The sequence below is a fragment of the Accipiter gentilis genome, chromosome 9, assembly GCF_929443795.1.
Source record: "Accipiter gentilis chromosome 9, bAccGen1.1, whole genome shotgun sequence".
NCBI classification, from domain to species: Eukaryota; Metazoa; Chordata; class Aves; order Accipitriformes; family Accipitridae; genus Astur; species Astur gentilis.
Window position 1 is genome coordinate 644,391 of NC_064888.1, and position 26,069 is coordinate 670,459.

Below are 26,069 nucleotides of genomic sequence, written 5' to 3' on the forward strand. Positions count from 1 at the left end.
GGGGACGGACATGGAGGGGGTTGGGGGACGGACATGGAGGGGGTTGGGGGACAATTTGGGGATGGAGGATGGTGATGAGCCAGAACCCTGGGGGGGGGGGGGGGGGAGTAGGGGGCTACAGTCCCCCCACCCTGCCAGCTCCTGGCAGTGTGTGTGGGGGAGAGTTAAGACACCCCCCCCGGGGGATTTGGGGTGACACCACCCCCCCACCCTCAGCTGGCTTAGATCCAGCTGTGAGCCCTTACAGCTCTGCCCTGCCCCCCCCCGTTTGGATCCAGCTGTGCCCAGGACTGTCCAGCTGTTAGCCCCATTGGGCTGTGCCCCAATCCAGCCCCTCCCCTGGGTTTAGATCCAGCTGTGCCACCAATCCAGCTGTACTCCCTCCAGCCCCGCCCCCCGGGTTCTATCCAGCTGTGTCCCTAATCCAGCTGTGCCCAACCCCCTGGGTTTGGATCCAGCTGTGCCCCAGATCCAGCTGTGCCTGACCTAGCCCCGCCCCCTGTTTTAATTCCAGATGCGCCCGCCCCAGCCCCGCCCCCGCTGGTTTGCATGCAGTCGTGGCCCCTACCGCACTCAGGCTCCGCCCTCTCCCCGCTCCTCAGCCAATAGCCGCTGCCGCCGAGCCTTCGCGGGGCGTGGCAGCCGTCGGCGCCACGCCCATGGGGCGAAGGCGTGTGGGCGTGGCGGCGTGGCGGCGGAGGGCCAATGGCAGCGCGCGTCTCTCGGGCCCAATGGGAGGCGGCGGCTCTGCGGGGCGGAGGGAGCCGGAGCGGCGGCCGGGCCGGCGGGGAGCGGGGCCCGGTACGAGCCGGGGGCGGGGGGGGCGGGCCGGAGCGGACCGGGGGGGCCGGGAGGGGCGAGGGGCAGCATCTGGGGGGTGGGGGGGGTCGGGGGCCTGTGGGAGGTGGCCGGGCCTGTGGGGTCAGGGGGCTGGGGGGCGGGCTGGGGGGTGTCAGGCCTGTGGTGTCAGGGGGCTGGGGGGTGTCAGGCCTGTGGGGTCAGGGGGCTGGGGGGTGTCAGGCCTGTGGTGTCAGGGGGCTGGGGGTGGGCCAGGCCTGTGGTGTCAGGAGGCTGGGGGGGTCAGGATGTGGTGTCAGGGGGCTGAGGGGGGGTTGGGGGTGTGTGTCCGGGCCTGTGGGGTCAGGGGGCTGGGGTGGTCAGGATCTGGTGTCAGTGGTCTGGGGGGGTTCAGGATGTGCAGGGTTAAGGGGCTCTGGGGGGGGTGTGTCAGGATGTGTGGGGCTAGGAGGCTTAGGGTTGGGGGTCAGGATGTGTGGGACTCGGGGGGGGTAAAGATATGTGGGGCTAGGAGATCAGGATATGTGACACTAGGAGGCTCAGGTTTGGGGGTTAGGGTGTGCGGGGTTAAGAGAGTCTGGGGTGGGGGTGTCAGGATACGTGGGGCTGAGGGTCTCGGGATGTGTGGGGCTAGGAGGGTTTAGGCTGAGGGTGTCAGGATATGTGGGGTGGGGGGTCAGAGTTTGAGAGCCCGGGGGGGATGTCAGGGGATGTGGGGTTGGGGGATATGGGGGCTCGGGGGATTTCGGGCTGGGGGCCCCAGCGGTATGGGGCACGTGGGTGTCAGGGTGTGCGTGGCTGTGAGATGTGGGGGGGCTCTGGATACGTGGGGCTTGGGGGCTTCGGGGTTGGGGGGGCTGTGTCAGGATGTGTGGGGTGTAACAGGTCAGGATATGTGGGGTTGGGGGATGCAGAGGGTCAGGATGTGTGGGGCTGTGGGCTGTGAGGGTCTGGATATGGGGGGCTGAAGCAGGTGGATGGTCGCATGGCGTTAGGCCTCGGCTGCCTGCGGGAAGTGGCACCGGCACCAACCGGCAGCTGCCCGTGTTCCCCTGTCCCATGCCGCTGTGGGGCGGGTGGTCCCCACGGCCCTGGCGCTTCCGTCTTTCCCAGCCAGCGCTGGACTTTGCACCCCGTTTAGGCTGCCCCATGACCAAAGCCTGCCACCACTTTTAGCTCCTGGAGGGGGGAGCTCCCTGAGCCTCCCATGCCAGGCAATGACGGTGGCCACACGGTTTTCTGTCCCGCTGCCCCAGGAACATACAGAAAACATGTGTGTACACCGCTCCCTGCTCAGAAACACGGGATCGGGGGCGGGGAAACGGGGGCCAGCGGGCGCCATTAGCGGCATGGGGATGTGACCAGAGGCTCGAGGGGCTGCAGCTTGGCTGTGTGTGGGAGGGGGGAACCCCCCTCTGAGAGCCTGAAATGGGTCAAAATTCATCCCCGGTGGTGACCCGAGTCTGCCACAGCCGAACACGAGCTGAATCTCGAGCAGAGAGCGGCAAAATCCTCACCGGCTGCATCTTCTGGGAGTGCAGCCGCACCAAGGTTGCAAAACGTGGCTCATAACTCACTTCCCTCTCCCCCCATCCCCAGGCCTGTGCTTGGAGCCTGAGACGCCCAGGTGGAAGAAACCGTGACTGCAGAGGCCAAAATTGGGGTGAAATCGGGAAGGTTTGTGCCCTGCGTAATAGCAAGGGGAAGGTTGGATCCTGCTGCGCGAGGAACCCTCAGGCTTCTCCAAGCAGGAGGGGCCGGGGCGTTTATTTTGTTTGCCAGCCTTTTGCTTGGGGAAATCCATATTGCTTTGGATCCCATTTTTCAATCCAAATACCCATTTCAGCCCTCTCGCTGAGTCCACTGTCAACAGCGAGTTTGGATGACAAAAAAAAAAAAAAGGTTGCCTTTTAAAGGTTATTTATCCTTTTTTTGGGGGTGCTGAGCTCCTGCTGACCCACTTCAGGATGCTGTGACCAGTTCCACCAGCTTCCCCTGGTTTTTAGAAATGAGGAAGCCAATGGAGCAGCTGCCTCTTTGGGGTTCTGCTCTCCTCCCGAGGAGGGAATTGGGAGAAATCTGCCAAGGTTTGGCTTCGGGATCTTTCCGCGCCTGCAGGCGGAAGCTGAAGTAATGCCATCACGTGCTTTGCCTTGAGAGGATCTGGAGAGGCACTTTCCTGAAGGGGGAAGACCCCCACCCTGGCACACAATTCCTGGAAAAAGGGGTTTCTTTTGGTACCTCTCATTTTTTTGTAACCCAGGCAAACGTTGCCCTGCAGCCAAACCAGTGGCTTTTTGGGGCGAGATCTACTTGTTTCACCTCTCTGCTTGCTCCTCGGGGTGTGGGATGGAGGGAACCCTCGTGATGGGGACGTGGGGAGCGGAGCATGATGCTCGAAAAGGCTTTTGACCCACCCAAAGTGCCAGGGTTTGCTCTGCAGGTTGGTTTCCTTTGCCATATCACGGCATGGCGGCATAGGCCTGATCCTGTCCCTTAGCAGGAGATAAAGTTGTGGGGTCCTTCTCTCCATGCCGTGTTTGGCATTGATATGGCACGGTGGAGCTGTTTGGACGGAGGGCGCAGCTTTGGCACAGCTCTCTTGCAGCCTTGGGTTCGTTTAAAAGGCGAAAAGCCCCACTCAGCTGCGTGGCGAGCTTGCTGCGAGCTTGCTAAGCCGAGAGAGTGAAGACACGTGAGAGTCCTGGCCCTGAGTGAGAGCTCCCTGCGGTGTTTATCGCCGTTGGAGGAAGTTGAGCTGCGGCAGTGAGATCTGCTTGGCCTTTGTCAGCAAAAAAGGAGCTGGGGAATCGGTGCCGGATTTTGCCGGGAGAGATTGGGGAGAAGAACTGGGAGGGTGGGAGCGATGCCAGCGCTGTGGGGTGGGGAGACCCGGAGAGATCCGGCTTTCCCGGTCTCACCGACGGATCGCTTCCCCCCCGTCCCAGGTGATAACATCCACCCTTCCCGCACCACCTTTGGAGCTCGGCACCGAGTTATGCTTCATCTGACGGCGAGGTGTGTAATCCCAGTGTCGGAGTGGAGGGTGCCCAGTTACCTGACTGGGAGACACTGGTGATGGGGTGCTCTGCACTTTGCTAACTCTTATTTTTATTTATTTCTCTGTTTCTTTCCAGCTGGGGCGTGTTCGGGGGCTGTCACCATGTCTCTGTGCCAATGCACGGTGAAGCACAGCGAGTCGGACGCCGAAGGCTGTTGCTTCTCGGCGAGCGGCGGCTTGAAGGTTTGCCTGCACTGGAGTGGCGAGGAGGAGCAGGAGCGGTGCCAGACCTACGCCCAGGGCACGCTCAGCGCCGAGGAGATCTGCATCGACCTCGCACGAAGGATCGGTGAGCGCCGGGCAACTCCGTCTCTCATCTGAGACCGCAATACCCAACTGGCTTGTGTCCCGGGGCTGAGAAGTTTCCAGTTTCCCAATCTCTGGGTCCATCTGAGCTGCTTTATCTGAAAATCTGAGCTCTTGCGTTGTTTTTAAGCAGCAGCTTCCCGATAACTGGCTGTTAGCAAATCCTTCTGTCGTAATTTGGGCATCCTCGCTTGCTCCAGAGTTCCTGAGAAGCGGGGTGGCGTGGCTCTACCCCAAGGCTCAGGCCAACGGGTCTGGGAGTTATTGGAGCATGATGAGTTGAAGAGCAATTACTTCACCTCTGACTCATCAGCATCCCCGTTTAATGAGCGCTCTGCCTCCCCTCGCCATGGATTTCTCCCAGCGGGCTGCAAAAATCGTGTAGGGCACCTGCGCTTGGGCTTTTCCTGGTCTGAGGGGCCATTTCACAGCCATGTTGGTTTGAATTAAGGGTAGCTGATGTCTCTTCTATAACTTTTAGACAAAGGTTTTAGCTCTCTCCTAAGGTTTGACTGGCAAATCGCTCAGTTCACATTTTCCATGGGTTTTATTAACTTCCCTTCCCCTTGCTGCAGTCTAAGCAGCTCTACACGGCGGTTTCTTTGGAATAAAAGTTGCTGAGGCTCCCCTGGCCAGCTGGCTTTCCCTGAGCGCGCCAGAAGGATGGCAGACGTGACTCTCTCTTTTAAATGGCGTTTTTAAAGACTATCCTGCCTCTGACATTTGCGAGCAGGGACGAGGAGGATGTCTCGGTCCCTGGAGGTGGGGTGTCAGTAGTGTGGATGGGTTTGTGCTGCCAGAAGCGAGCAGTTGGGAAGAAAGGGGTGAAGGGTTGGGGTTTTTTTTTTCTATTGACTGTGAATTTTTGCGGGCTCGACAGCACCTCAGGGGAATCATGTTTTCTTTGCAGGCATCACGCCGCTGTGCTACAGCCTCTTCGCCCTCTATGACACCCAGAGCCGAGTCTGGCTCCCGCCCAACCACCTCTTCAAAATCAGCAAGGACACCAACCTCAACCTGCTTTTCCGCATGAGGTGAGGACGGTTCCCTCCCCTCTGTCCCCTGCTGCCGTGTTTTTTGGAGCCCTGCGGAGCTGCCAAGCTCCTCTTGCTTGTGGAGCAGAGATGTGCCAGGCTTTAATAGGGCTGCACTGGAAATAACGTCGCTTGCTTTTCTGCCCCCGGGTTACCTGTTTCCAGATTTGCCTGGAAAATGTTTGCAGAGGTTGGCACAGGTTTGGGGAACCGAGTAAACTCAGCAGGGCTGGTCTAAATCGGACTCGGAAGGATTAAATGAGGAACAGGACGTGTTTGGAGCCCCTGCCTCTCCTTCAGTGTGGAAAAATTCCTTTCCCAGTTCCTCATATTACTCCGCCGTTTGCTCTCCGTCTCCCTGACTGGTTCAGCCTGTGCTTCCCCCTCTCAGTTCTGTCCCCGAGCGGGACAATGTCCCCTTTGAAGTGTTTTGAGACCAACAGCAAACACCCAGGGGCTTCTCAGAGCAAGCCCTGGGCTGTGGCATTGCCAGCTGGGTTCCCAGGAAGGCAAGAGCTGTTTTTTGTAGATGTCTTTGCGAGATACTCGGGTTCCCTGGAGATGACGGGGACGACGATCTTAGTGTTTCCTCCCAAAACATTGCCACTGGCGATTTTATTAGGAGAGCTTTTTCAGGCTAATTTGGTTTTGGGGTTTTTGGGTTTGTTTTTTTTCATGGTGTCTGAGTCATAGCGAAGGTAGAAGCGAGGGAAAACCAGAAAACCTGGCTTGGAGATTTATTAGCCTGTTTTATATGACTTGCAATACCTTCTTCTTCCTGGGGAACCGTGGCGTATCGGGCCAAGGCCTCTCTCCTCAGCCGTCTGTCGCGCCAAACACAATCGGTGCGGCAGAAAACGGTCTCTGAGGCACCGAGCCAGCTCCCGTGCCTGGCCGGGACATCGTTGCACGCATAGCTGTACCGTGTCGTCCAAGGAAGGTTGAAATCGGAGCCACACTTCCCAGTGTGCAGGGAGGAAGGCTTTGAGTCCTCGTGGCCAGCACCTCCACATCCCTCGGCCCCACAGGAGAAGAGCGCTGTGATCCGTAGCTCTCTGACCGCGGACAAGTTACAGAGCTCTGACTTTTTGGGCCAGAAAGTCCTTTTCCTTCGGCTCTGGTTTCGATGCCATTTGGCTGGCACAGGCGCCTGCAGCACGAGTGCCGAAATAACCCCGGTGTGTTAACCGCAGGCAGAGATGCGGCTTTGGGGGTTGAGCGGTGGGAACGGAAACTCGCTCTGCCCGCAGAGCTCTCTTTGTGCTGATGTTTTTTTAGATGTGGCGTTTGGGGGGGGGACACGCTCCTCGCCCCAGCTGCTCTCATTTTTTTGGGGCCCCTGGGCTGGCAGCACAAAAACTTGGCTGTGAAATGGCATTGTGGGGAGCACTGCTGCTAAAGAGGCGTTTGCGGGTCAGGATTGGTTGCAGCCAGAGTTAATTAGGGTCCCTTTCATGAAGCTCTGCTGATGGATTCATATTCGGCGTGCTGTACAGCACAGCTGGTCATAAAATGTAGAGAAAAAAGCTTAAAGGAACCCATTTTGGTGGCAGGAAGAGGTCGCTTCCCCTTTGCCTCCCAGTGTCTGAATTGTTGCCTTGTGCTCAGGTCACATTTTTTGAAGGCATGGCTAGTTCTCGTGTTGGCAGTGGGATTTCAAGAAGTTCGGCTCTTAAAAAAAACCCCAAACCTAAAACCCACCACTCTGAGCCTAGAGTGCAGCCCCTGGCTGTGCTGGGGCAGGACAGAGCTCTCGTCTGCTGGTCCTTTCCCCTGTCCCCTTGAGACAGTTGGTGAGAAAACCTCTGCAAAACCCTCTTTGGGACCTGGCTCCAGTCCCCCAGCAGCCTCTGGGGAAGGGGCAGGCAGCTGTGCTGGATGGAAGGAGCAGATTTATGGGTAAAATGAGGCTCGAGCAGGTCCAGGGCAGCCACTGGAGCCGGGTTTGGCTTTAGAGGCAAAACCAGAGCATCTTTTTCGGCCGCTTTCAGCTGCAAGAGAGCGTGGGGACAGACCACAGCCCTCCCGTCCCCGCGGGTGAGCACCGCTCTCCTCTCCTTCTCCCCTCCAGGTACTACTTTCGGAATTGGCATGGGATGAATGACAAGGAACCAGCAGTTTATCGCAATGTGCCCCGACAGAGCGATTCCCCCGATGAGAAGCTGCAAGGAGGAGCCTTGCTCGACAAATCATCCTTCGAGTATCTGTTTGAGCAGGTAACAAACCAGGCTGACAGGCTGGAGGCTTGGTCACACCTGGAGTTGTGGAAACCTGGGTGATTTTCTTGATCTGGCTGGATTCGGCTCAGCCCTGTTGTCAAGATCTGTTTTTCCATCTGCAAGGGCTTTGTTTAGAGGACAAACACAGCTGTAGTTTTGCCCTCGGAAAGCTTTTGTCCTGCTTGAAGCCTCCCTGGGAGGCTGGGAGCCGAGCTGAGGGGGATCCCATTAACCTTTAAAAAAACAAAAAAAGACAAGAAAAAGCACTCTGGAAGTCAGTGCAGGGTTCCCCCCCCCCCCCCTTATTCAACTTTTTCTCTTTAATAGGGGAAATTTGAATTTATCAATGACATCGCGTCTTTGAAAGACCTCCAGACTGAACAGGAGATCCAGAGGTTCAAGAACGAAAGCTTGGGCATGGCCGTGCTTCACCTCTCGCACATTGCCATCAAAAAAGGCATCTCCCTTGAGGAAGTGGCCAGAAAATACAGGTGATTGCTTGGCTTCGCAGCCTCGGGACTGGGGACTTTCTGCTCTGGGATTGTTTGAAGGGTTTCTTTTGGTTTCTCACCCTCTTTTCTCTCTGTCCTCCTCACCGGGAGTGAGTCTGGGGCTGTTTTAGGTGATGGAGAGATCAGCTGCATCCTTTGCTGTAGGCACCCATGAGGACTTGCTGACCGGTTGTTCCTTTCCTCCACAGCTTCAAGGACTGCATCCCACGTTCCTTCTACCGCCAGATCCAGCAGAACAACTACCTGACCAAATTCCGCATGAAAAACGTCTTCAAGAAGTTTGTACAGCGTTTTCAGCGACACACGGTCAGCACCGGCAAGCTGACAGTGCAGGACATCATGTACAAATACCTGGCTACCTTGGAGCACCTCGCACCTCGCTTTGGGAGCGAGCTCTTCCCTGTGCTCTCCTTGGAGACCTCCTCTGAGGGTGAAAAGGTGCAGCTGTATGTTAACGGGGGACATTCGCAGCTGGAGCACGGGCAGGCGCTGCTCCCCAAGGACCGACCTGTCACCCACGAAGTCCTCGTCACTGGCACAACTGGGATCCAGTGGCGACCTGTACCTGTAGAGGTAGGTTGGTGCTTGCATTCCCCGCTGCCGGGTGGGAAGAGCCGTTTCCATCCCAGTCCCATCCCACGCTGGCTTCTTTTCCTTAGCTCATGCTCCTAGGCTTTTCCTTGGGCTCTCCGAGCACCCCAAGTTCCTTTTTCAGCTTGTCCCAGTTTGGCCAGTAGCCACCGTGACCTAGTGGTGCCATTTCCCAGCAGCAGGAAGGTTTGGAACTGATGCCCTTCTGTCTCCGCCTCTGCAGAGCATCGAGAACTTCTCCCATCGTGGGTATTTTGGGAGGAAGAGTAGAAACAAAGAGCTGGAGCCCAAGGGGCCGACTCAGCCAGCAGAGCAGAGCGAGCCAAAATGGGTCCATTTCTGTGATTTCTGGGAGATCACACATATTGTCATCAAGGACTGTAGGGTCAGCATCAACCGGCAGGACAACAAGTGCCTGGTGAGTGGGACTTGTTCTCTCCCAGCTGCTCGCGCTGACTGTCTCAACGTATGTGGGAGCCTGTAGTTGCGCTTCAGAGACCGGGAGGAGGCAGTGCTGGAAAGAACAAGGATCTTTTCCAGGGTTAATGCCAACAAGCGAGAGTTTTATGCTCTCCTCCTTGGCCTGGCAGAGGGATAGGTGGATTTTGGGCTGCTCACCCTCTAGCTCGGTGGCTTCTCACACTCGGTTCCCCTCCCTTTTCCCAGGAAGTGGTTCTCCCATCCCCTGAGAGCGCGCTTTCCTTGGTTTCACTGGTGGATGGTTATTTCCGACTCACGACTGACTCCAGCCACTACCTGTGTCACGAAGTGGCACCACCGCGACTCGTGATGAGCATCTTGAATGGCATCCATGGGCCCATGCAGTAAGTGGCTTCTTCATGATGAGGGCCTGGGGATATAAAGGAGGATGTGCCGTGTCCTTGGGGCTTATCCGAAGCTGTTCCTCTTTCTCCTTGCTGCCAGGGAGGAGTTTGTTTTTGCCAAGCTACGGCGGGAGGAGCAGGAAGAAGGACTCTACATCATCCGCTGGAGTGTCCTTGACTTCAACAGGATGATTCTCTCCGTGGTGAAAAGGGGCCACCAGCAGGTAAGATGCAATTCCCAGTGCAGCATTCCTGGAAATGGCGAGGTCAGGGAGGTGCTTGTCTCATTAGGAACGAGCTGGGCTGCGCCTGGTCTGAGCTGCCAGCTTTCTGGGTGATGCTTTCTGTCCTGACGCTGTCTTTCCTAGGCTCCTGGGGTGCAGGGAGCCCTCAAGTACAGGCAATTCCGGATACAAAAAAAAGGAAACTCCTTTGTCCTGGAAGGGTGGGACCGGGAGTTTTCCACTTTGCGGGAGCTCTTGGATGTACTCAAGGGCTGCACACTCAAATCTGGCGATGAAAGCTTCACGGTGAAGAGATGCTGTCCACCCAAACCAGGAGGTATGAGGATGGATGATCTTCCCTCCGTTGGACTCAAGGAACAAGGGCGTCCAGTAGTTTCAGGGGCTTTAGTGTATGTCTGTTCCCTCCTCTTGCAGAGATTTCGGACCTGCTGATCACGCGGAAGGTGAAGGATAGCACGAAGCAGATCCTTAACCTGACCCAGCTCAGCTTCCACCAGATCCGCAAGAATGAGATCACTCAGGTTGTGCGCTCTGCCCTCCTGGGCAGCGGGGTTTACGGGGGGCTGCGAGTAAATACATTGGCCGGAGGAAGCTGCTCCCCTGATCGGGGGGATGCTGCCCCTGGTGCAAAGAGGAGAGAGAAGTGGAGCAGTTTGGTTTGGTGCTTTATTCCTTCCCTCTTCAATGAGAGGGGGAAGAGAGCTGTTCAGAGGCAGCATGGTTCAGGCAGGAGGCAATTTCTCACCTACCATCCACAGCGGCTTGTGGAGGTGACACGGAGGGAAGTGGGGAGAGTTGGCTCGCACGTGCGAGGCTGAAAATCCCCTCCCTCCCCATGCACAGTGCCTGGAGGTCTGACACCTGTGTGCCTTCTCTGTCTGCCTGCAGCGAGCCCACCTGGGGCAGGGCACCCGCACAAACATCTACGATGGGGTGCTGAACGTCTGCGGGACCACCGGTGCTGATGACGAAGCCGAGTATTTCTCCACCGAGCAGAATAACAACAGCCGGGAGATGCACGTGGTCCTCAAAGTCCTGGATCCCAGCCACAGAGACATCGCCCTGGTGAGCCCCCACCCAGGCTGGGGAAGGGGAGCTGAGACAGGGGGGAAAATGGCTCCAAGCCACTCTCGAGATGTTCCGAGAAACCCGCCACCTTCATGACACTCTCCTCTCCCCGCAGGCATTTTTTGAGACAGCCAGCCTGATGAGCCAAGTGTCGCATGTCCACTTGGCTTTCGTGCACGGAGTCTGCGTGCGAGGTTCCGAAAGTAAGCATGCGGCTCTCCCCCAACCCTTTGCTGCAGCCGGCCTCGTCTTGTGCTGGTGCCTTTCCCTTGGCCGCTGCCAGCCGGGCCAATTGGCTCCTGTGCCATGCCAAGGGCTGGGCTGAGGAAAATATCGTCGTCTTTTGCAGATATCATGGTGGAGGAGTTTGTGGAACATGGACCTCTGGATGTGCTGCTGCGGAAAGAGAAAGGCCGGGTCACTGTGGGCTGGAAAATCACGGTGGCCAAGCAGTTGGCCAGTGCCTTGAGCTACCTGGTAATGGGGCTGGGAGCTGGGTTTTTTCCGGCAGGGAACTGTGCCAGAGATCACTTCCAAGCACCTTTTGCTCCAGCTGTGCCCCTGGGTCTTGCCGGCAGCGTAGCAGGGAGGACCTGCCACACTTTCCTCTGCCCTCCAAGCAGATAAACAGATTTTTAGCATTAACGTGCCCTGCCTGCACCTCACAAAACCTGTCCTCGCTCTCTCTTTCCTGGAGGTGAGCAGCTGAGGTAGCGCACGTGAACTTCAAATGCTGAATCCCGGTTCTTGTGGCTTCATTTTGGGGCCGTGTGAGCCAAGAAGAGCTGATGATGAGGACGCTGCCTTCTCTGCTTGCTGGGCTTCTGGCCAGCAGCTTGGGAAAGCTCACTAGCTGCTTGTGAGGGCATGCATGCCAGCGCTGGGTAATCCTCGCGTTCCTTTTATTCCCCCCCCCCAGGTTTAGCTTTGTGCAAAGGGATAATGAGACAGGGAGGTGACACAGGTAATTAGAGCCAGGAGCCCTGCCTTTTTATTTTCTTGTGTCATTCATAGACTTGACCTTGTTCTGAGGCATTGGCAGGAGTTTCTCACAAGATTCCCTATCTCCTTGTTTTCACAGGAGGACAAAAACCTGGTGCACGGCAACGTGTGCGCAAAAAATATCCTGCTGGCCAGGAAGGGGCTGGAAGATGGATCTGTGCCTTTTGTGAAGCTCAGCGACCCCGGAGTCAGCTTTACGGTGCTCTCTCGAGAAGGTATACACTCATCCCGTGCTCGAACTGAGCGGGGCTGGACCTGGGCTCATTATGAACCAAAAATCCAGGTGCTTTTTTTCCCCTCCTGTAGCCCAGGTAGCTAATAAATAGTGTGGATTGCGCCTGAGCTGTTTTGACAAGGTCTTGCCTGCCTGTCAGACCTTAATTTTTGCGATATATGGCACTTTGAATGTGTGAACGTGCAAATTCTGTGACGGTGGCCGGTTTTGGCCTCAAAGCCGCTGTTGGAGACAATCCCATCACAGCTCCTTGATGGCTGGGATCCTGCAGGGAGCTTTTCCCACCCCCCTCCCCGCCATGTTCATGGGGTCTTTTCAGCTGTATCCTCCGCAATGCCTCACTTTGCCTTCCCTCTCCCAAAGAGCGCGTGGACCGGATCCCCTGGATCGCCCCGGAATGCGTCCGGGATGTGGGAAACCTCAGCACTGCGGCTGACAAATGGAGCTTTGGCACCACATTGCTGGAAATCTGCTTTGACGCTGATGTCCCACTCAAGGAGCGCACTCCTTCGGAGGTGACTTGCCTTCTCCTCTCTCTCCATCCCCCATTCCAGGATGGATCTGGCCCCGTTTGAGACCTGTTTTTCTTTCCTCTCTCTTAGAAAGAACGTTTCTATGAGAAGAGACATCGCCTGCCCGAGCCGTCCTGCAAGGAGCTGGCCACCCTCATCTGTCAGTGCCTGAACTACACCCCCGTCGAGCGGCCGTCCTTCCGGACCATCCTGCGGGATCTCACCCAGCTCCAGCCACACAGTGAGGCTCCACAGCCGGGGACATGCTGGTTTCTCAGGGGTGTGGGGTGGGGGGGTGGTGTTTATGGCCCCATTGTTCCCTCCGCACCCTGAACCGGTTGGGGCCTCGGCAGTGGCGGGGTGGGGGTGGCTGCGGAGACTCTTTTGTCCTGGATGAGGGGGAAAAGGGGGAAAAAAAGGGCAAAAAAGAAAGGAAAAGGTTAAAAAGGGGCAAAAAAGTTAAAAAAAATGTTTAAAAGAAGGTTGAAAAAGGAAAAAAGAGGGGGGAAGGGGAAAAGGAAAGGCAGAGATAGGCAAAAAGGGAAAAAAAAGGAAAAAGAAAAGGGCAAAAAAGGCAAAAAAAAGGCAAAAGGGGAGGTAAAAAAGGGAAAAGGCAAAAGAAAAGGCCAAAAAAGGCAAAGAGGGAAACAGAAAGAAGTAAAAAAAGGGGGAAAAAAATTAAAAAAAAAGGAAAAAGAGGGGGAAAAGGTTAAAAAGGGAAAAGAAAAGGCACAAAAAGGGAAAAAAACGGAAAAGAAAAGGCACTCTTCGGGGCACAGGGGTTGAGAGAGAAAACGTGCAAAGCATCTCTGCGGCAGGGTGACCTCCACTCTCCCGTCAACACCCTTTTGTTTCCAGACCTCGTAGACGTCACCTCGGTGAACCCCAACTTCCCGGTGTCGGACCCCACCATCTTTCAGAAGCGTTACCTGAAAAAGATTCGGGAACTGGGGGAGGTAAGTGGCATCTCAACACCCATCACCTCCCTCTGTAATTCTGCTCCCAGCTCTGAGGCGCTCAGCAGAGGAAGGAGAGGGACATGCGGGAGCGGGTCTGGGAGAGCCCATGGAGCTGGTCCGAGGGCTGGAAGAGTTGGGGGTGTTCAGCCCGGAGGGGAGACGGCTCTGGGGAGACCTTCTTGCACCTCGCGGCGCTGCCCAGAAAGACGGGGACAGACTCTTTCGGCGGGCTGGCAGCGCTGGGACAAGGGGGAAGGGGTTTCGGCTACAAGAGGGGCGATTCGGCCCGGCTCTAGGGAGGAAATTCTTCCCGCCGAGGGGGGTGAGGCCCTGGCAGAGGCTGCCCAGGGAGGGGGTCGATGCCCCGTCCGTCCCTGGGACCCTTCGGGGCCGGGCTGGCCGGGGCTCTGAGCACCCTGGTCTCGGTGAAGACGGCCCCGCTCGTGGCAGGGGGGGTTGGACGGGCTGAGCTCCAAGCGTCCCTTCCCACCCAAACCGTCCCGGGATTCCACGATCTCCTGCCCCGGCTCTAAGGGCTGTGCAGGGTCTGAAGTGGGATTGCGCATCCAAAGAAGAGCAACGAAGCTGGTGAAGGGTCTTGGAGGACAAGAGAAGGGGCTGAGGGAACCGGGGTGCTTTAGCCTGGAGAAAAGGAGGCCGAGGGGAGACCTCCTCACTCTCTACAGCTACCTGAAAGGAGGTTGTGGCGAGATGGGGGTCGGGCTCTTCTCCCAAGTGACAGGACAAGAGGAAACGGCCTCAAGTTGCGCCTGGGGAGGTTTAGGTGGGATATTGGGAATAATTCCTTCACCCAAAGGGTTGTCGAGCACTGGAACAGGCTGCCCAGGGAAGGGGTTGAGTCACCATCCCCGGAGGGATTTAAAAGACGCATAGATGTGGCACTTGGGGACACGGTTAGTGGTGGAGTTGGCAGTGCCAGGGTAATGATTGCACTCAATCATTTTAAGGGTCTTTTCCAACCTAAACATTTCTATGATTCTAAATCCCTGAAGGAACTGATACGATATATCCCCAACGGACCACGGAGCTGGTAACGATACCGAGGGCAACTTAAGACCTTTTGGGTGGGTTGGGGAGCACGGAGGGGCTCGGAGCTGGTCAGGATGACGTTTCCCTCGTAGCAGGTTATCACGGTGCCTTGCACTGCTGCGTGATTCATACACTCCAGTTGCCTTCTGGGTGAACCAGCCTCTTTCCGGCCTGATTTCCAAAGAATCTGCATTTGGACGAGAGTCAAAAGTCTTTATATTTTAAATCTGTTTTCACTGAGGATTTCCCCTCTGTCCGAGAAGTTTATTGACCCCTACAGAGGGCTTCCAAAGAGGCTGTTCTTGGTGTGGGGAAGCCGGGAAAGCTTCTCCTGGCAGGATCTCAAATTCTGTGCTTGCTTCTTGCCAGGGTCACTTTGGCAAGGTGAGCCTGTATTGCTATGACCCCACGAACGACGGGACGGGGGAAATGGTGGCCGTCAAATCACTCAAATCTGGCTGCAGCCAGCAGCTGCTGACCAGTTGGAAGAGGGAAATCGAGATCCTCAAGACGCTTTATCATGAAAACATCGTCAAGTACAAGGGTTGCTGCAGCGAGCAGGGTAAGGTGACCGGGGGGATGCGTGGTGACTTTGGTGGCAGCCGCGGAGCGGTCGCTGTCTTTCTCCCCGTCCGAATTTTTCCCTCAGCGTCATAGTTGAATGCCAATGGCAGAGCCCAAGCTTGCATTGTCCAACCCCCAGTGCCGGCGCAGAGACGCTCAAAAACCCAATTCCTCAAGTTTTTTGGTGGCTAGTATTGGGGGGGGATCCCCTTCCTGGCAGAGGGCTGGGGTTTAGGATGTCTCTGGGTTGTTCCCCTCTCCACACGAGGTTCACACGCTGCCTTCCTCCTCCTCCTCCTCCAGGAGAGAAGATCGTGCAGCTGATCATGGAGTACGTGCCCCTCGGCAGCCTGCGCGACTACTTGCCCAAGCACAACGTCAGCCTGGCCCACATCCTGCTCTTCGCCCAGCAGATCTGCGAGGTAAAGCCTAAACCTTCCCGGCTTCTCCCGGGGGCTCCTCTGCTTCCCAAAATGTCTCTGACCCCCCCCTAAAATGTCTCTGACCCCCCTCTTTTCCCCCTTCTCCAGGGCATGGCCTATCTGCATTCCCTCCACTACATCCACAGGGACCTTGCTGCTCGCAATGTGCTGCTGGAGAATGAAAACGTGGTGAAAATTGGGGATTTTGGTTTAGCCAAAGCCATCCCCGAGGGCCACGAGTATTACCGCGTCTGTGAGGATGGGGACAGCCCCGTCTTTTGGTGAGCACGGCTCCCCTCACCGTGGGGGGGTGGTGGTTTGGGGCGAGTGGAGGATGGTGTCAGGATTGGGTACGGTGAGCAGAGGCATGTGCCGAGCTGTGCCGGCGCTCACCGGCGGCCTTGACCGCGCAGGTACGCCGTGGAGTGCCTCAAGGAGTGTAAGTTTTACTACGCATCTGACGTCTGGTCCTTCGGGGTGACTCTCTATGAGCTCCTGACCCGCTGCGACACCAGCCAGAGCCCTCCCGTGGTGAGTCTCACGATGCCGGCTTTACTGCAGTGGCGCTTGCCGAGCCAGTGGTTGAGGTTGACTTTTTCCCTCTTTCCCCACAGAAATTCATCGAGATGATCGGGGCAACGCAGGGGCAGATGACGGTGCTGCGGCTGATTGAGCTGCTGGACAGGGGGAAGAGGCTGCCAAGTCCCAAGGACTGTCCTTGCGAGGTGAGGCTCTGCGTCCCGCTGGCTGTCCGTCCATCCGTCCATCCACTCCGCCGGGCTGCAGTGGCCCCTGGGGAAGGGGGAAAATGGGGGAGGGAAGGGGAAAAAGTAGGGAGGGGAAAAGTGGGGGAGGGAAGGGGAAAATGGGGAAGGAGGAAAATGAGGAAGGGGAGAAGACGGGGAAGGGGAGAAGACGAGGAAAGGGAAAAGTGGGGAAGGGGAAGGAGGAAAAAGGTGGGGAAGGAGGAAAACAGGGGAGGGGAAAAGGTGGGGAAGGAGGAAAATAGGGAAGGAAGAAAAATGGGTAAAGGGGAAAGATGGGAAAGCCTTCATACTGCTGCAGGGGAGAGGAGGGACAGGTGAAGTCAGGGGTCCAAATGCCACGGGCAGAATTCCAGAAGTAAGGAGTCCCCCCTGCTTATTTCCCATGAAATCCCGGTGGCCGTGCTGCTTCTGGACATTTCTCTGTCTCCCTTCCCTCCCTCCCCTCCCCAGATTTACCGGCTGATGAAGAACTGCTGGGAAGCAGAGGCTTCCTTCCGCCCAGCCTTCCACAACCTCGTCCCCATCCTCAAGAACTTCCACGAGAAATACCGGGCTCAGGCTCCCTCCGTCTTCAGCCTCTGCTGAGCCGGATTGCTGCCGGGATTGGGTTGGGGGGACACCCCCAAAACGCCATGACTGGATGCCAACGCTGCTTTCTGGTTTTCCCGACGGCTTTTCGGCACGGGATGAGGAAACGTCAGGCTGTCAAGGTGAGCGTCTGGCAGAGCAGCACCTGGGGTGGGGGTGGATCCCCCCCTTCTCCGTGGGACACCCCCCCAGCCACGCCGTGTCCATCCCGCTCTGGATCCCCGGCCATCCTGTGCCTATCCTTGCTGCGCGGCACGGCACGCTGCAGCATGCCTCTCCTGCCAAACACTGTGAATGAGACTGTGGGGAAGGCGGCGGGGGGGGCAGATTTACGGCCTTACACACCCCCCCTCCTCGCTCCCTCCTCTTCCTTGGGGAGCTGCCGAAACCCTGCTGGGGGGGCTAGGGGGGCACCTTTGGGGAGCGTGGGGTGCTGGATCTCCTTCCCGCTGCCGTTTGGGGTGCCCCCCCTGCCAAAGGACGGGGGTTCAGCAAAAGAGTTTGGCACTTTATTGGGGTTTGGGGTCTCTGCTGCGTTTCTGCCCCCCCTGCCCTGAGTGGGAGTTGGGGGGAGGGGAGGTCCCACCTCACCCTGTTCCCCCCCCTCACCTTGCCCCGGCTCTCACCCCAGGACTGTTTTTGGGGTGCTGGGGGGGGGGGGCTGGAGGAAGAAGGGGCTGGGTGCCCCCCAAACTGTCTGCAGTGGGGGGGGGCCGTTCCCCCCCTCTTCCCTGTTATTTATTGCCTGCTGTCTGACCCCCACTAGGGAGTGGGGCGGGGGGGCTTGGGGGGGGGGCCTCCTTGCCCCCCGCGGGGGTCATCTCCCAATAAAGGATGTAACGTTCCCCCCCCTTCTCTCTGGCCTGGTGGGTGGAACGGGGCCGTGGGGACCCCCCCTTGGAACGGCGGGGGGTGGTCCTGCGCTGGGAGGGTGTTGCTGCGGGGCTGGGGTTCCTGTAGGCTACAGGGGGTGTGTCTTGGGGTCCCTATAGGGGCTGGGGGGGGTCAGGGGTCCCTATAGAGTGAGGGGGGGTGCCTCAGGGTCCCTATAGGGTGGGTCGGGGGGTGTCTCGGGGTCCCTACAGGGTGTGGGGGGGTCAGGGACCCCTATAGGGTGTGGGGGGGTCTCTCGGGGTCCCTATAGGGTGGGGTGGGGTGTGTCTTGGTGTGTCTTGGGGTCCCTATGGGCCGGGGGGGGTCAGGGGTCCCTACAGAGTGGGGGGGGGGCAAGGGTGGGTTCGGTGAGGGGCGTGGCCCCCGCGAAGCAGCCTGTAGAGTGCGGTAACCGCAGGGCTCGTCCGTTTGTGTCCAATCCGGAGGCGGAGTGCTAATAAGGGGCGTCCCCGCCCAATAGGGAGCGCCGGTGCTGCCGGCTTGTTTGTTTCGCCGTGCCCAATAAGCGCCCGGGATGCTCCCGCGTGGGCGCGGCGGCGGGCGAACCAATGACGCGGCGGCGTCTTGACGCCGCTCTACCCGCCCGCCCGCCCGCCTCTCGATGGTCCCAGGAGGCGGCGGGTGCCCAAAATGGCGGCGGCGGCGCTTTCGCTGTCGGGCGCCGTAACGTCCCCGAGCCCGGAGCTCCCGGGACCGGGACCGGGCCTGGGCCGGGCCCCCGAGGAGGAGCTGCCGGTGCTGGATCCGGCCGAGGTGCGGAGCCGCCTGGAGCGCAGCGCCCGCCAGTTCCGGAACCGGCGGAAGGTGCTGATCCGCGGGCTGCCGCCCGACGTCAGCAACCAGGTACCGGGCACCGGAGCGCCGGGGGTGAAGCTGAGCCCCGGTACCGGCGATAACGGGCAGCACCGGGCGGGGGCAGCCGGGCCGGGCCTGGGATGAGGCTGCTGGAACGGGGAGGGGAGGGGAGGGGGGTCCCGAACTGCGCCGGCTCCTGCCCCCGCCCCCAAATCCTTCCTCCTTCCCCCCCCCCCCAAATGCTTCCTCCTCCTCCTTCCCCCCCCCCCCAAACGCTTCCTCCTCCTCCTTCCCCCCCCCCCCCCCCCAAACGCTTCCTCCTCCTCCTTCCCCCCTCCCAATTTTTCTCTCCTCCCCAAAATCCTTTATCCCCCCCTCCCCACTTTCTGCCTTATCACTTGCAGAGCTCCTGGGGGGGTCACGCACACCCCCATCACCCCTCAAACCCAGCTCTGAGGAAGCCCCAGTGCCGCTTAACGAACCCCAACTACCCCCCCCCCCCCCTTCCTCAAAGGACCCCCCCAGCCACTGCAGCCCCCCTCCCCCCCTCTTTCTTTTTTTGGTCTTTTTTTGGTTTTGTTTTCTTTTTGTTTGTTTGTTTCGTTTTTTAATTTCCCTTTCCCCTTCCCGGTAAATCTGAGTTAATTATTGCCCAGGGGGGTGTGTGTTGGGGAGGCTAAAGGTCTGGAAAATCATTTCGGGGAGGGCAAAGTCTTGAGCCGGTGGCAAAGCACTGATGTCCCCTGGCGTGACCTTAAGGGGTAAAACACCCTGGGGGGGGTGGGGGTGTCAAATTGGGGGGGGGGACAGCAGCGGGGCCGAAGGGGCGGTTTTAGTGCCTGGTCCCCAGTGTCTTTGCTTTTGAATTGAGCCTCTTCCCTTTCTGCTTCCTTCTCTGAGCTCAAGGAGAGGGGGAATATTTGGGGGTTGCCGCATGGAGTAGGAATTAGGGGAGAAGCCAGCGCTTTTCCCTAAAACCTGACTCCCGTTTTTATTTTTTTCTTAAAAATTATTATTTTTATTGAAAATCCCGCTGTTTATCCAGGAAGTCCACGATCTGCTGAGCGACTACGAGCTGAAATACTGCTTTGTGGACAAATACAAAGGGACTGGTGAGTAAGCTGCTCTCGCAGCGCTGGCATCTCCGATGCCGAATCCATCACCATGGCTGGCCTCGGGTCCCCCCCCTCCTCCTTCCCAGTGCTTTTCAGCTGCCGGGTGGTCCATCCCCGACGCCTTGTTCTGTATTGATTCTCCACCTGTCCCCCCTGCCTTCTCCGACCAGTCTCAGCTGCGCTCACCAGACTATTTTTTTATGTGGCGATCAGCTATCAGCGGGCAGAAAATTAACGGCACCGGGGTTTAGAATCAATCCCGCTCCTCCTGGGGGGCTGCGCCTGCCGGCATTATCCATCCCCCCCCCCCAAAAGACAACCAGTTCTTGGTGATGGAGAAATTTGTGGGAGCTGCGTGAGGGTCCTCCTCTGGCCAGGGGGATTGGTGAGGGTGACTGGGACCCAGTGGCACTGTCCCTGTCCCCGGTGTCTCCCCGGAGCTCGGGGACAGAGCCGCCTCGCACGAGGCTTCACCGAGGACGGTGTGATTTCACCAGCCGGCGCTTGCCGAGACCTTCCCTCCAACTCCTCGCCTCGTCACGCTTCGGGCACTAACAGCAGCTGGGGGTGTGTGAATTTTACCCCGAAGCGCTGGGGATTTAACCCTGCGTCTCACCAGCACCCCTGCCCTGCAGCTTCGCGTTTTGGTGTGAAACAGGCGCCGCGGCTTTGCATTTTGGTGTGAAACAGGCACCACGTAGCCTCACCCTTTTTTCCCGGCTCCACTCCCGCAGCGTTTGTCACCTTGCTCAACGGGGAACAGGCAGAATCAGCCATCAAAAAATTCCACCTGAGCAAGCTCCGGGAGAAGGAGATTTCGGTGCAGCTGCAGCCCACCGATGCCCTCCTGTGTATCGCCAACCTCCCCCAGCTCTACACCCAACAGCAATTCGAGGAGCTGGTCCGACCTTTTGGCAACCTGGAACGGTGTTTCCTGGTCTACAGCGAGAAAACGGGACACTCCAAAGGTTATGGATTTGTGGAATATATGAAAAAGGATTCGGCAGCCAGAGCCAAGTCGGATCTGCTGGGGAAACAGCTGGGCACACGGACTCTCTATGTCCACTGGACGGACGTCAACCAGTTGACGTTAGACCTTCTCCATTCCAAGTGCTTGTGTGTTGACAAGCTGCCCCACAACTATGCCGACCTCGAGGAGCTGCGGCAGGTCTTCTCCACTGCCTGCGCCCCGGCTTTTTGCCAGGTGATGGGGGGATTTTGGGGGGCACTGGGAGTGCTTTTCCTGGGGTGCGGCATTCTTTGAGCTCACAGGGAGGTCGCCGGCCCAAAGAAAGTGGCACCCCCAGTGTGCAGCAACCTCGTATTGGTGCCTGAGGATCTGCCAGCTCTCGCTAGTGCTCCCATTGCGCTCACAGGTTTTTTGGCATCCCTCTGTTCTCCTAGCTGGCCTACGGTCAGGATGGGCAGCTGAAAGGCTTCGCGGTCCTGGAGTACGAGTCGGCGGAGATGGCAGAGATGGTTCAGCAGGCTACGGATGGTTTGCCGCTCGCTGGGAATCACGTTCGAGTCTCCTTCTGTGCTCCTGGCCCTCCCGGCCGCAGCATGTTGGCCGCCCTGATAGCCGCGCAGGCGACGGTGAGGCTTGTGTGTGCGCTGCTTCCTCCTCCTCCTCCTCTTCCCCTCGCAGCTTGCCGTCACCATGACAGGTGCTGCCGGCATTCCCAAGGTTGGGTATCCAGCCTGGAGCAGGCTGTCTTGGAGCAGCCAACACATTTCCCATCGGATCCCCTATGGAGTGGCCGTCTGTTGCCTGTAGCTCCTGCTTCTGGGCATTTCAGGCATGCCGGTGCTCCCAGGCTCCGGTCACACAGCACAGATTCCCCCATTGCTCCCTTGTTCCTGTGTGCGGCTGCAAAATTCGGAGCAGGAACGCTGCTTATTGCCAAAATCCAGCGGCTACTCGGCATGGAGAGTTTTGCTGGGCAGGTGCTGCACCGGTAGAATAGCAGACGGCGTAGCTGCCGACAGCAATGGCAAACTGTGCGGTTGCCACTGTGCCTTGGCTTTCGTCAGCTGTAGAGATGGGTCGGTTGTTTCTTCCCTGCCCTACAACAAGGCTTTTGGGAACCGGGATCTTGCTGGTTTGGGGAGCGTAAGGGCAAATTCAGGGTGGCCCATCATGGGGGAAGCCTCAAAGCCAGTTATCTCACTTTTAACGTGGCTGGTTTTTTGTTTTATTAAGGCATTAAATCGTGGGAAAGGGCTCCTCCCCGAGCCGAATATCCTCCAAATTCTCAACAGCCTGGGAAATCCTGCTTCCCTCCAGCTATTGCTCAACCCCCTGCTCCACGGGGCAGTCGGAGGAAAACAAGGTAAGGCCAAACGCAGAGGAGAGGCCAGGACAGGGTGGGGTTTGTCCTTCCTGCGGCAGGTGATTCCTTCGTTTCCCCTTCCTTCCAGGAATCCTCGGCGCCGCTCCCTCCATGCCACTGGTGACCAACCCGGCCCTCTCCACGGCTCTTCTCCAACTTGCGCTGCAGAACCAAACCCAAGCGCAGCAGGTACACAGGAATTTCGCCAACGCCGCCTTCCCTTTGCGCTGCAAACACAGATGCTGCCATTGTGTCGGAGCCCTTGCGCTCCTGCTCGCCTCCTTTCCACGAGAAACAAATCTGCTTTTAGATCAGGGTCCTGCCGGGGCTGCCGCGGATGGGCTGGAGTCTCCCAAACCTGACGGTGGGCTTGTGCCGCTGCCATTTTGTGTGGCTGCCTTGCCTCATACCTCTGCTCCAGCTCATGCACCTCCATGTCTCCTGAAATTCTCGTTGCCGCTCAAGGAGTAAAGAGAGAGGAGCAAATTGAGGATTAAAGCTCCCTGCTGCTCTTTTTGCTCTCCCCATGCCTCTCGAACCACCTCAAGCTTGGGTTTTTTTCCTCTTTTTGAGTGTTTTTTCTGTCTTTTCTGGTCTCTTTTGCTATGCTTTCTGCCCCAGAAGGCATTGCTTGGGAACTCCCTGTTACTGCAGAACCAGGTCTGGACACGGCTGCTGCAGAACAAGGAGAACCAAAACCTCTTCCATGTGAGCGGTAGGAGGCAGCCATCACGGTGACGCGCTGTGTGTGGTGGTGCCAAGCCGTAGCGCCGGGACCCCCCCCCCCCGCCCCCCGGCGCCTTCCCCGCATCCTTCCCATCCTTAAGACCAGGCAACGACCGCAGCAAGGGGTCTGGCGGTGACACCAGTCACCCCAGTGACTCGGGTAATGTTGGAGCTGCTCTCCTTGTGGGGAGAAATGAGTTGTTGCTCTGACTCAGAGCCTGGAGGGCTCGGCCTCCATGAGTGGCTCCCGTCTGGGGCTCCGGCGAGTTGGCTCATTGGCTCTCTGCCTCTGTGCCGCATTTGTTGAGCTGGTCCCCGTGCCGAGCTCGGGCTCGCTGAGGTGGGGTGAGAAAAGGGGAGCCTCCATCCCTCCTGGGCTCCTCTTCAATTTACTGGCTCAGCAAACGATTTCTGTGCAGGGCCAGGTGGGTTGGCTCCTTCGTTCTAGCATAAATGGACCAGTTTGAACAAAAATGGGTGCTGAACCGTAGTGGGGAGTGTCTCCCCAATGTTATTTCTGGTATTCTCTGCTTAAGGAGCTGTGAAATTGCAGCCAGCTTGCTCTCAGTGCCTGCGGCGTGTTTCTCTCCGTGCCTGTGCTGAGCTTTTAGCCGATGGCCACGATCCCAGGGGCCCTCGCGCCGCCTCCGCTCCCCTCCATCCCACTAGCGCCAGGGTTTCCGCTGCCTCCAGAGCCACGGATCTGCCACGGATGGGCCGGTTTCGCTCAGCATTAACCTCCCGCTGTCCTTCGCAGAAGCCGGGGATCCTGGGCGACTCGCCGCTGAGCTCCTTGCCCCACCACGGTGCCCTGGGTTTGGCCAATGCGCCAGCGCAGCCCCCCAGCCAGCTCTTGGGAGAGCTCTCCTCAGGTAACAGCCGGCGTCGCGGCACACCGTGAACTGGGGCATCGCTTTCCAGTGGAAAAGGGACCCCCGCGGAGCTCGCCGTGCTTCGAGGCGCAGCGCCAGTCTCAGGGCATGTTCCCCTGCTCTGTTTTTTAGGGGAGGGGAAGTCACACAGGAGACCACCCCCCTGCCTCTGGGCAGGTTGGGAGGAGTGGAGGGTACAGGGGTTGGTTTTTTCTGGTGGGAGATGGATGCTGGGGTGAGGCAGCTTGTGGGGAGAAGAGCTGAAACCAAGCCGGGGGGGCGTGGGAGGGCTGGATGCCAGTGCCATCCCTCTCCTTCTGTCTCCCCAGGTGGCCCCTTGCCCGGTGACATGGCACAGGGACACGTAAAATCACCAATTTTGCCTTCTGGAAACGTACCCCTGGCTTCTTTCCTGGGACCGGTGGGAGTAGATCGGGAAAATTCGGTGTTGGGGACGCAGGTGCCTCAGCTCACCCCTCCCGCCGTCACCCCCCCAGCTCTTCAGGGTCTCACCACCTCCATTTTGGGATCCGTCATCAGCGGTCTCCAGAAACCAAAGCAGAGCGAGAACGGACCTCCCGCCTCTGGGGTAAGGTCCCCTCACTGCGGAACGAGCCCGTCCCACCTTGGGGGGCTCCGTGCTGACACCAAACAACCCTCCCAACGTGGTTTTGGGGGCTGGTTTCTGTGCTGGAGCTTCCCCCTGAGCCCTCCAAGTGCTTTTCCCACAGGTCTCGCTCCTGGGGGAGCCCCCCAAAGATTTCAAGATTCCTCTCAACCCCTACCTGAACTTGCACAGCCTCTTGCCAGCAAACAGCCTGGGAGGTGAGCCTCCTCCACTCCCCTTTTTCCCCCATCCTGCTTGAGGAACGGAGAAGGAAAATTCCACACACACACACACACACCCCGCCTCTGGGAAGGAACGGGCGATTTTGGGTTGATTTCTTTTCCCCCAACAACTCTCTGCCTTCTCAGGTGCCGCCAACAAAGGGTTTAATCTGAAAGCCGGCGTTTTGGGGAGCGTTTCCAATCCCCGGATCTCCCAGCCCTCCCTGGCCGACCCACTCCTACCCTCGCCCGGACTGGCTGCAGATGGCTACGCCTTCGATTACCAGCTGGTGGGTGCACAGCGGCAGGGTTAGAAGGGTTTTTTGGGGGGGGGAGATTAGAAGGGTTTTTTGCAGGGGTGAGAAGGAGTTTTTTTGGGGGGTTTAGAAGGCTTTGGGTTGGGGGTAGAAGCTTTTGGAGGGCTTTAGAAGGGGTTTTTTTTTGCGGGGCGAAGAGGTGGGACAGCCCCTCTAACCCATCATCTTTCTGGGGAAGGATTTGGGCTCCCGGATTTACCCCCAGACGAGAGACCACGCTGGACCCATCCTGGGGGGCTTTGGGCACAGCAGACACAAGGTAAAAAAAAAAAAAAAAAGCTTCCCCAGCACCTGGGGGTGGGGGTCCTACCCTGTTTTGGGTGTCCCCCCACCCTGTTTTGGGTGTCCCTGATTGTCAGCTGTAGCCCTTCCCTTTGCAGCTCTCCTCGTCCCCGGGGTTCGAGCGAGGGGGTTTGGGGCCCCCCCTGCCCCCCTTTTACTCAGGATCCCCCAGTTCCTACTTCACCAGTGGCCTTCAAGCTGGGCTCAAGCAGAGTCACCTCAACAAGGTAAGTCCGTGTCCCCCCCCTCACATCCCCAGGGATTGGGGACCCCCCCTTAATTCCTGTCCCCCCCCACCCCCCAGGCAGTCGGGATGCCTCCAACGGGCTCCGCAGACGCCGTCCTCGCCTTGGGACCCCCCAGTCACTCGCACACCTCCCAGTCAAAGGTAAGAAACACACTCCCGTGCCCCCCCCCCAAACCCTCCCGTGCCCCCCCCAAACCCCACATTGACACCCCCCCCCCCCCCCCTTCTGTTTTTGTGTCTTTTTCAGACCCCTGTGGGTGGCCAGAAACGAGCCTTCTCCCACCTCCTGCCCTCCCCGGAGCCCAGCCCCGAGGGCTGCTACGTGGGGCAACACTCCCAGGGCCTGGGGGGCCATTACGCCGACTCCTACCTGAAGCGGAAGAGGATATTTTAGCGCCCCCCCCTCCCCCCCCAAATCCTTTCCTCCCCCCCACCTGTAAATCTTGTACAAATGTGCGTTTTTTGGGTTTTTTTTTTTTTGGTTTTTTTTTTTGGTTTTTTTATGTTTAGTCCTTTTTTGATTATTTTTGGAGGGTTTTAAAGTGATATGAAAGACTTGACCTCGGCTCGCCGGAGGATGAAGTGGGGGGGATCTTATTGCAGACCCCCCCACCCCACCCTGGTGCCATGAGGGGGTCCTTGAGAGCCACCCCCCCTTTCCTGTGCCCCACCCCACCCCAAGCAGTAACTGGGAGTTGCGTGCCCCCCTGTGTTGTGTCCCCCCCCCTCTCCCCAAAAACACGCGCTCCCTGCCTTAACCCGCTGCTTGGTGTGAGGAACTGGGGGAGGTCCCCATTCCTGGGTGTGGGGGACACACACATGGTGCCGCCCCCCCCCCAGCCCCATGCTCCCCTCCTCGGGGGGGGGTTCCAGGCTGAGCTGGGCACCTCGCCTCCCCCCCCC

The 26,069-nt window shown here is 58.2% G+C and overlaps 2 protein-coding genes across 4 annotated transcripts; both read left to right on the plus strand.

Annotated features, from left to right (window-relative positions):
- The first annotated feature begins 715 nt into the window (after positions 1–715).
- On the plus strand, positions 716–19,558 carry TYK2 (tyrosine kinase 2). Of its 2 annotated transcripts, XR_007507252.1 has the most exons (27): positions 716–801; positions 2,398–2,475; positions 3,747–3,816; positions 3,936–4,148; positions 5,076–5,199; positions 7,271–7,415; positions 7,746–7,909; positions 8,119–8,503; positions 8,745–8,939; positions 9,188–9,345; positions 9,446–9,569; positions 9,714–9,906; positions 10,005–10,111; positions 10,479–10,655; positions 10,774–10,861; positions 11,008–11,135; positions 11,740–11,875; positions 12,259–12,410; positions 12,498–12,648; positions 13,266–13,363; positions 14,786–14,978; positions 15,284–15,402; positions 15,511–15,683; positions 15,816–15,933; positions 16,017–16,127; positions 16,620–16,879; positions 19,492–19,558. XR_007507252.1 is itself a non-coding variant. In XM_049810165.1 (26 exons), exons 4-26 carry the CDS (start codon positions 3,962–3,964, stop codon positions 16,752–16,754), a joined length of 3,561 nt encoding a protein of 1,186 aa, XP_049666122.1. In that variant the 5' UTR covers positions 716–801; positions 2,398–2,475; positions 3,747–3,816; positions 3,936–3,961; the 3' UTR covers positions 16,755–17,590. The 2 variants fall into 2 exon arrangements, 1 of the variants encoding a protein (XP_049666122.1); XM_049810165.1 differs by lacking the exon at positions 19,492–19,558 and having other exon boundaries at positions 16,620–17,590.
- Positions 18,263–26,069, plus strand: RAVER1 (ribonucleoprotein, PTB binding 1). 2 transcript variants are annotated; one of them, XM_049810166.1, is made up of 14 exons: positions 18,263–18,494; positions 19,492–19,558; positions 20,296–20,765; positions 20,966–21,157; positions 21,765–21,894; positions 21,983–22,083; positions 23,378–23,492; positions 23,822–24,081; positions 24,224–24,317; positions 24,468–24,610; positions 24,816–24,896; positions 25,003–25,146; positions 25,224–25,307; positions 25,414–26,069. In XM_049810166.1, exons 1-14 carry the CDS (start codon positions 18,282–18,284, stop codon positions 25,558–25,560), a joined length of 2,241 nt encoding a protein of 746 aa, XP_049666123.1. In that variant the 5' UTR covers positions 18,263–18,281; the 3' UTR covers positions 25,561–26,069. The 2 variants fall into 2 exon arrangements, with proteins under 2 accessions (XP_049666123.1, XP_049666124.1); XM_049810167.1 differs by having other exon boundaries at positions 25,018–25,146.